This window comes from Glycine max, chromosome 13 (genome assembly GCF_000004515.6).
Source record: "Glycine max cultivar Williams 82 chromosome 13, Glycine_max_v4.0, whole genome shotgun sequence".
In the NCBI taxonomy this organism is placed as follows: Eukaryota; Viridiplantae; Streptophyta; class Magnoliopsida; order Fabales; family Fabaceae; genus Glycine; species Glycine max.
The window spans coordinates 40,349,052-40,359,020 of NC_038249.2; the positions used below are offsets into that span (position 1 = coordinate 40,349,052).

At 34.7% G+C, this 9,969-nt stretch overlaps 1 protein-coding gene across 1 annotated transcript; it reads right to left on the minus strand.

The window, feature by feature from the left end:
- Nucleotides 1–542: 542 nt before the first annotated feature.
- LOC100306500 (uncharacterized) lies at nt 543–1,493 on the minus strand. The gene is made up of 2 exons (NM_001249010.2): nt 1,323–1,493; nt 543–1,160 (listed from the first exon to the last, which is right to left on the minus strand). Exon 2 carries the CDS (start codon nt 1,135–1,137, stop codon nt 814–816), a length of 324 nt encoding a protein of 107 aa, NP_001235939.2. The 5' UTR covers nt 1,138–1,160; nt 1,323–1,493; the 3' UTR covers nt 543–813.
- Between the last annotated feature and the right edge of the window lie 8,476 nt (nt 1,494–9,969).

A 9,969-nucleotide genomic window follows, 5' to 3' on the forward strand; every position in this document is an offset into this window, starting at 1 on the left:
GACATGTGCTAAAGCTCTTCACGTGGTCTGATTTTAGTGTCCCATTTTTTTTAGTTTTTGAAAAGCCACATTTGGATTTTGATTATTAGTTAAATATATCATAGCAAACATCTTCATTGTTTTCCAAACAATGATTGGAGAAGAAACTATATCTTCAATTTTCAAAGACAATGTTGAACTCGCCGCTGTTAATATTTATTGTCGCTCTAGCTTCCTCCAAAGTGGCAGAAGCTAACACTGCCGTTATTTTTTGTTTTAATGTTAGGAACAAAGCTTTTTTACTAACTTTTGTAATTTTGCTCCAGATCGTAGTCAAAATATTTTTATCCATTCATCATTTTTTTTCTTCCTTTTTTTATCATATAGTCATCAAACTTTACCCACCTTAATGAAATTTCGCTTGTTAATATATAGGTTTTAAAAAATTTATTTGAATATTTAGAGACCAATTTAAAATCAACAATTGAAATGTAATTAAAAGACTGAAATTTCATTAACTAATAACCCTTATAAATTTTATTTAAACAAATGTAAAAAATTCTGAAACATGATTTCTTACTTTTTACCGACATCTTACATACTGAATGACTCCACATGCTATCCTACAAAGAAAATGATTATGGAACCATGAGAATGTAACCCAAGTATAAGCAGTGGTTTTTATTTTTATAATTTCTATCATACATATAAACTTTTATAACAACAAAAGGAATAACAAATTAATAATCTTCTCTGTAAATAGTATTTTATGTATATAAATATTGAACCACCCTAAAGATTTAAAATAGTCTAACTCCGCCGGAGTTGCATCCACTAGGTGGTTGTTTTGTTGGTGTTTTTTTGCTTGTTGTCATTCAGGAAATCAAGCAACACAGTACTCTTGCACTTGGGGCATTTAGGATTTGGATCATCCTTTGAAAACAAAACGTACATGAGGCATCGCAGACAACCTACGAGAACCATGGATCTAATCTCTTCATCATTAGTCTCGGAAGATACGCATGAGTCAGGATCCGATGATGAATACAAACATAATGATGATTCTGAAGTCGATAACTCGGATGAGTTTGCAGTTCGTGGGGGGGACAACATCAGATCAAATTCCAACCTAGGACTCCTTGCTCTTTCATTACTCATACCTCTCCCTGCTTGTTGGAATCCTGATCCCCATGACAAAAATGAGATGATGTTAACAACACAATATGTATAAAAGTTTAATTTACGCTTGATAACATGAATCAAGTACAAGTTCCAGATTCACTTACAATAACATAATAAAAATAAATTGGGGGTATATATGAGTCAGAAATCCGAATTAATACCTTGTATATAGTAATTGAAAAGAAACACAGAACAAGAGTCAGAAGAAATTAAACAGATAGCTAGATTTATTTATTGGGTTTGAGACTTGTTGGAATGGTTGCAATTGGATGACTTATTTAGTATAACAGCCAATAGCAACAAAGGGTTATTTTGGTTTTGTTATGTGAAGTGGAAAAGGATGCTTATATATATATATATATATATATATATATTGAGGATTTGATGAGCAAGCAAGGCAAGGAAGTAGCGAGGAAAAGTATTAATCCAGTCATACATGGAGGATGTGTTTGATTGACTTTTAAAGGTCAAATTTAATTATTGTGGTTAGTGAAGGAACCAACCATAAGACAGAAAATTATACCAACGAAGCTTGCAGGAATATATAGCTCCCATCATATGTGAATGCGATCGATGGAATTCGGCTGTGGTAGATACCATCTAATTAATTCGTAAGCTGCAGTGTTTGTTTATCAAGTTTGACACTATTCCTTTTCTTTGTTCTAATTGAATACGGGGAGAAGAAAAAAAAGGCTTGCCTTACACGCGTGTTTGTTTTATTAAATTGAGAATAGACTAAAAAGTCTGCGATCCGTATTTATTCATTTCATTGAATTATGCAGAAATATTGATTGGCTTGGGCATATTGAACCACAAATGCAACTCATTTCAATCACTATACATGATATTTTCGTTTCGTGAAACCAATCAGATCCATAAATTGTCATATTTGACTATTCTATATAGTTGAACAATCTACAAATTGTCATCACATCAAATATTAATGATAAAATAATCATAGTCTTCTCTCCGTATTTTTTTTTATTATTTTTGCAACAAAGATTACATAGCTTCAACATGAAAAATTCTATTCGAGTAAATAAGATAATTACATATAATAAAATTTTGTTTTCAAGTATTTAATACAATAATAACTTGAACTTAAGTTCATTGGTTAGGCTAGAACACTCTATCAATTAATTCATATTTTGGTAGTTTCTTTGTTTATTCTATGAATATGTAAGTATTATTGTATATAATACTTTTGGTTCTACTAAATATATAAAAATTTGCTCGTCTAATTGTGCAAAAGTTTGACTTTAGTTACATGTACTATTAGGCCACGTGGAATGATGATGACACGTGAAAGATGAAGACATGTCAACCTATTAACTATACATCAGTAGTTAACCCAACTTTTGTTTCTCAAATTAAATGGGGATGATAAAGTTCAATTTAAAACTTGACAAAATATTAGGTACTAAACACATTTAACACTTATTTAAATTTGGTCCTTCATTTGGTTGAGTAGTTATAGACTTATAGTTACCATATACAAAACCTTCACCGTGTTTCGCGCTGTGATAGTGATCAGGGAGCTGTCAGGTGGTTACAAACGCTCAATATAAGTGGTCATGTCTCATTTGTATCAATATTGTATGTTCCTATTTCTTATTGAGCTTAAAATCTAATGCCTATTAGGTGGTTTGATGCCATGGCCATGGGTGGAAATTATTAATTTAGGGAGTTCTATCATCAATGTGATCACAATGATGACCACATTTTTTTTAGTCGGTCTATCTATTTTAGCATTGGAATACTCTTGAAAAACTATGCATTGTAATTAACAAAAAAAAAAAACAACACCACTTGGGCTGGTATTGGTATCTTTCTTAATTCTATAATATATTTTTACCTAAAAAAATCATATACAAAACCTTCAAGTCCTTCTTCATAATAAATTAGCGTTCCATTATTAATTATTTGATAGCAATGATAGGCTAGATGATTACCAGATAACAGGGAACAATGTAGTAGCTAGCAGCAATAACAGGCCAAGAAGGGTCATTAGAAAACCCACATCATTAGAAAACCCACATACCTACAGGAGTATGTGTGAGTGGTTGTATAAGAGATCTCAGGTAGCTAGGCAGTTAATCCTTTTGCAACAAATTGTGAAACTTCAGTGAGAATTCCATTTTGTATAAATTCACAAATAACAAAGAAATGAAATAAGTCTGAACTTAGCTCAATTGTAGTGTCTCTTCTTTCTCTCTAATCTCAGTCCTCTATCAACTAGTCCGACCTATCTACCACCACCACCTCCTTCAACCGCCATAGTTACAACCACCACATCCACCATGCCTGAACACCACATGCACTCGCCAAGTTACTATCGATAAACTCAAAGAGGCTTTCAGTCGCCTCAACCTTGGCCAAACCAACCTCAACAACAAAATTAAATCAATTCATACCTCACTCACTGCAAAATTTGATTCCCTCCTCGAGCGATTTGCCACCATAGTAGCACCTACACAGTCTCCATCCTCATCCCCCGGTCCGCCACCTGCACCAGCTCACGGCCACCACATGAGGCTGTTGGACCTTGTGGCCTCAATAACTTAAGAGGGATAGGCTTAGAATGCAGAAGAAGCAACAACAATCAATTTAATAATGTTCTTTAAACATGAAAGGAAAAATTGATTGCAATAACATAAATGAGATAAGGGAAGAGAGAATGAAAACACAGTTTTATACTGGTTCGGCCACAACCTGTGCCTACGTCCAGTACTCAAGTAACCCACTTGAGATTTCCACTATCTTTGTAAAATCCATTACAAAGTCTAAACCACACAGGGACAACCTATCCCTTGTGTTCAGGAATCCTTTACAACAAGAGACTCACAGTCTCTTAACCAATCTCATTGAATAAGAAGAATGGAAGAATAATTCTCTCTTCAAGAGAAGAATATTACAATAAAGATCATGTAGGAATCCTTATAGATTTTGCAAGTGTTTGGTCAAGGATTTCTTTTGAGAGAGCATTTGACAATGAAGTTCTTTTGGAATCTCTCTCATTGTCTTTTGAGAGGATAAGACATTTTTGCCAAGCAAAACTCTCTGCATAAAATTCGTGCCCAAGTCACCTATTTATAGGCCTTTGATGGCCATTCACAAATCTAATGAAAAGATGTGACTGTTGGCGATATTCCTTGAAAATCCTCTTTGGTAATCGATTACAGAATTAGTGTAATCGATTACACAGTTGTTTTTCTTGAACAGTTGTGACCCTTCATTTAAAAATTTGAATTCCCAATGTTCAGAGTCTCTGGTAATCGATTACATATGATGTGTAATCGATTACACACTTTTAAACCATTGGTAATCGATTACATGTATTGGTAATCGATTACATGTGCCTTGAATGACTTGAAACCTTTCATTGTGAGGCAAGGCTTGATCTTGAAGAAATCTTGAATCAAGGCTTTGTTTGTTGAAACAATCTTGTATTAATCTTGAAGCAAAATGAGCCTTGTTTGATTCTTCTTTTGACATCATCAAAATCATGTATACATACATTCACATTCTCCCCCTTTTTGATGATGACAAACATGTGATTTTTTCTCAACACCATCAAAGCTTGCATGATTTACATTCTCCCCCTTTCTCAAGCAAATTCTTAATTCTTCTTGACATCATCAAAATCTTCATGATTTATAGAGGCTTGACGTGCCACGCTTTGACTGCCATGACACCCTTGTATGGATATTCAAAATATCCCAATTTTTTGACTATCAGGGGATTCCTGACCACGAGCACCTCACGGTTGCGTCTTTCTACATGGACGGACCCGCGTTGTCTTGGTACCAGTGGATGGCTCGGAATGGATTTTTTCCTTCCTGGTCGGCAATGTTGCAGGCACTAGAATCACAATTCGCTCTGTCATATTATGACGATCCATAGGGAGCTCTGTTCAAGCTCCAGCAGACCAGCACAGTGGACGAATACCTAACAGAATTTGAGAGGCTCGCGAACAGGACTATAGGCCTTCCTCCTTCATGTTTGTTGAGTTGCTTTGTGTCAGGACTGATATCGGAGCTCCGCCGCGAAGTTTAGGCCCTCCACCCGTTATCCTTACCCCAGGCGACTGAGCTCGCACGGTTATAGGAAGACAAAATGTTGGATCACCGCCGTGATAACCGTTCCTCTTCACATCCACCAAACCCTAATTTTTCGAATAAACCACCAACACATTCCCCGACAGTCCCTTCTAAGATTCCGCTCAAATGACTCACGACGGAGGAAATGGCGGTCCGCCGTGATCAAGGGTTGTGCTATCATTGCGATGAGAAGTGGTCACATGGCCACAGATGCAAGCCGCGCTTACACATTCTCATCGCGGATGAAGATCTAGAACCTTCGTCAGGTCCCTCGGCCCTCGATTCACACACTGGTTCTGCGATTGACACCCTTCTGACTCCACAAATCAGCTTGAATGCTATGGAGGGTACCCCCGCGCCGCAAATCTTCTGCCTCCTTGGGTCTTTGAGCCACCACCAAGTGGTCATTCTCGTGGATGGCGGCAGCACGCACAACTTCATTCAGTCGCGCGTGGCCAAGTTCCTTACTCTGCCATCAACTCCAACGTCAGCTTTGCGAGTCATGGTGGGAAACGACCACACTCTCGACTGCGACACATTGTCGTTTTAGGTTCCAATTTTCATTCAAGGCCATGAGTTTACGCTTGATCTGTACCATTTACCTCTTTGTGGTGCAGATATTGTTTTGGGTGTCCAATGGTTAAAGCTTTTGGGTCCAATCACTACAAACTACCAAACGTTGACCATGACTTTCGTTCATATGGGCCAACACATTACCCTTAGCGCAGACGCTCCCTCCACCCCGTCCACGGCCTCGGCCCATCAAATAAAACGACTTGTTTCATATCACCAACACTCCGCTTCAATCTTCACCCCCTTCATCCCCTTCATTAATCACACCCATTCCACCTCTGATAAACACTGTTCTAGCCTGTTATCCTAATATTTTTGCAGAACCAACTCAATTGCCTCCCCCACAAAACATTCAATACCATATTCATCTTCTTTCCCAAACCACCCCAGTCAACGTTCGCCCCTATCGGTATCCACATTTCCAGAAAACAGGAAACAAGAAGCAGATTTCAGCTATGCTTGACACTAACCTCATACAACCTAGTCATAGCCCATTCTCATCACCCATTCTTTTCAAGTGAAATTTTTCAAGTCCACATTTTTGTACTTAACTGTGTAAGCAAATGAATATTTCTTCCATGGGGGTTGCTAAAGTTTCGGGGTGCAGAAAACATGTGTGTATACATGAGCTCTGCTGATAAACTTATTAAGTGTCCCCTGTTCTGCTATTTCCATATTCATATCCATTTATAATAAATTACTGCAACCTGACATAAATACTGCTGTCAGTTTTTTTGGCAAAAATAAAATTTCTCTCTTTGTCAAACTAATATAAATGCTTCTAATTTTAGGTCCATACAACAGGGACTATAATATGCCACTTTTGAAAGTAAAAGTGTTGAATATGGCATAGCCGTGGTAAGAGAAGAAAGCAATCGACTTTTGTTATCACTTCCTGAAAACCAAATATATTATTCTTCTTAATATAAAATTATTTCTTACTATTTTTTATGTTCTAAAAAATTATTTAATTTTCAAAAAACTAAAACAAAAAATTAAATGCAAGAAACATTTTCCCATATTTTAGGGGAATTATTTTTTGTATGTGAGACCCCAAAAAAACCCTATTCCTTCCTATTTTTTTATCCTCTCAAATAAACAGTAAAAATTAACATTCCCATTCTATCTGACGTCTTATGTCCATATTTGTAGACTAAAAAAAAAGCTAAATAAATAATACTACAGTATAATTGGACACAGATAATTCGAACATGTCAAGGAGAGGCCATGGCATACACATTTATTTTCAATACAGTACTTCTGACATGATTGTCCTTTTCAATTTTGAGTAGATATTGATTTGCTTCCGTATTACAGTTTTAGACAGTTTTTTTACACTGAAAAATTAATGCGCCAACAATCTTAGTAATGTTAGTAGTTGAATAATTAATGCATTGATTATATTTTATTTTCCTTTGACGTTTTATGAATATGAATGCAACACAAAAATGTGAATTTTGTCTTTGAAGCTAAAATCATGTCATTTTAAGGTTACCTAATGATCAAACTGTAATTTCACAATTTACCATTTTATGATTTGTAATTTTGGCACGTTCCTTTTTACATTTATTTGATTTTATTTGTTTTGTCTATCATGATTTAGACAATTAATGGTTAATCTGAGAGGTCGAGCAGCCGTTGTACAGTTATATACAGCTAAAGTTCAATTAAGCTTTGTATTTGTCCGTGTCCTGTGTGTATATGTGTACACGCTTGGGATCACTTGAGATACTAATATAAATCAAAATTATTTGATTTGGATACTGGCCATGGCTGGCTTTATGTATCTATCATTTTTTTTTTCCTGCTAAGATGAAAATGAATAATAGTATTGAATATTTTAAAATTAAATTATAGACGCAGCGAGTATTACGACAATAACAACACAAGATTGAAGAATAAATAAATAGGCTACTAGCCTTCATTATATTGCTGCACTTACGAATTTACAATCAACAAAAGTAAAACTAAATAAGGAAAAAAAATAGAAAAAAAGAGAAGTGATGGTTGTCAGAATCACATACAAAACCAGAAATTTTCTTTTATGTGTGTATGCGCTGATGTGACCGTGTGCAAGAGACAAAACTATCTTCTGAAACAATACCAAGACTAGGGTGGGAAAGTAAAACATCTTTCCCACCCTGTGTAAGTGATTGGAAAATAAATATTGAGCTTAGAATATGCATCTTTTAAAATTAAGGATTAAGATAATTGGAGATTAATGTAGATTAGCGTGGACATGTTTATACAAAATTAAATTAATAAAAAAAATTAAAATGCATTGTCCTCCTTAGTTTTCATCTTCTCTAATGTTCTGCCCACATTGTTGGCATCACTCATGGTCAAGCGTGGCCAAACCCCAAACTGCACTCATCTCGTATATCTAAGTATAGTGAGATCTTTTGCAAGCACATATAGGTTGTTACACTAATGTTTTTTTTTTTACGGAGCTTCCTTTTCATGCCTAAATCACCATTAGCATTTGCCTTTAAAGGACGAAAAGGGGCGTCGCGAAGAAAAAATGGTGACCGGCATTGTGATATCTTTGACAAAAAACTCAAATCCCACAAAAAAAAAAAAAAACTATATTTGGGCTTTCCATGTGCACAATGTTGTAACTCGCCGCTTCTAGCAACAGTATTGAAAAGGTATTTCATGGCCACAGTCTCCTCCGACAGTCGCAACGTTGACCTCGTCTTCCTCTGTCACCTCCAAGACTATGACGACACAAACTTCGCTTTTAAACTCTGGCTCAAACAATGTGCTGTTAAAGTTACTTAAGTCACAAAAGTCATCGTTGTCGCTGGATCTTTATGGATATGTTGTCATCATCATTGGATCTCCGGGGAGATGTCGTCGTTTACAGATCGAAGAAAAAATGCTACTGTTGTCGCCTATGATTATTGTGATTGAGAATTTTATAAAAAAGATCCCCTGTGGTTGAGACTAATTTATCACATTCGATTCATGCCTTTCATTTTTATAAGCTTGTATCTGACAGCTGAAAATTCTTTCACACGGTGCAAAAGTAATTAGACTTTTCCACCCTAGTTTTTATCCTAAAACAAAAGTTAACTCAATTTAAGTTGGACCAACCGTTTGAGCTTATGGTCATTGAGCCCATCTACATATGCTCCTACCATACGTTCAATGTCAATTACAAAAATATAGTGAAAAGTTAATTAAGCATATTATAATTTATTTTAATGTTGTTGTAATTGAAGAGTATGAGTATTTCTATTTTAATTTATATTTAAATCTTTAAATGAATACCACTGAATATATAGATCAATTAATACGAGAATTTCCAGTTTAATAAGTGACTTCGAATTATAAATCTAAAATATAGTTACTTACATTTATACTTGAAAAAAGTTTTTTATCGTGCATGATAATCTTCCTCGTTTTGAGTATAATTTTTCCTCAAAGATACTTATAATTTCTTACAAAGTGAATCTTCGATTGAGTAATTGATAACGATAAAAAAAAAAAACTTTATTCAAAGGGGAATTTGTTATTTTATTTTATAATATAGATTAAAATTAATTATATATTTGAAATTATTTTTTACATTATTAAGCAGTATTATTCTGATATATTGTTTTAATTATATGAAATAGCTGGCTCAGTTATAAGATTGGACTATTCATGTAATGCTAACTAAAAGGTCTTTTATTTTCTTTTGAAATATGCACTCTAATTGCCTTATTGGATAAATATTTAGTGTATGTTTGATCTAATTTATTATAAAAAATATATAATCATTTTTTTAGAGGGCTCTTGAGAGGGAAAAAAAAAGCAATTATTTTTCCAAAACAATCTCTTACCGAACATGCACTTTTTCATGTATGAGGGAAAAAAAAAGCTTGCCAATAACCGTCCGGAAGAAAAAGAAAAACACTTCAATGCATTCAAAATTTAGCCTTAATTCTCTATACAAACTTGATCCATAGTGTACTTACATTATAAAATTGGTCTAGATTATTTATTATTGTTTTTCTACAGACTAATTCAACTAGTCGACTTTCCATTCTTCCAAAGGCAAGGCAAGGATTGTTTTACATTAGTGACCTTTTGACTTACATAGTGAGTCTTCCGGCTTCCTAATTATTTGCGTTTTCACAAAGCTCAATAA

Coding starts and splice junctions, on each gene's coding strand:
- LOC100306500 (NM_001249010.2), bottom strand. CDS start 1,137: ATGAGTAATGAAAGAGCAAGGAGTCCTAGGTTGGAATTTGATCTGATG.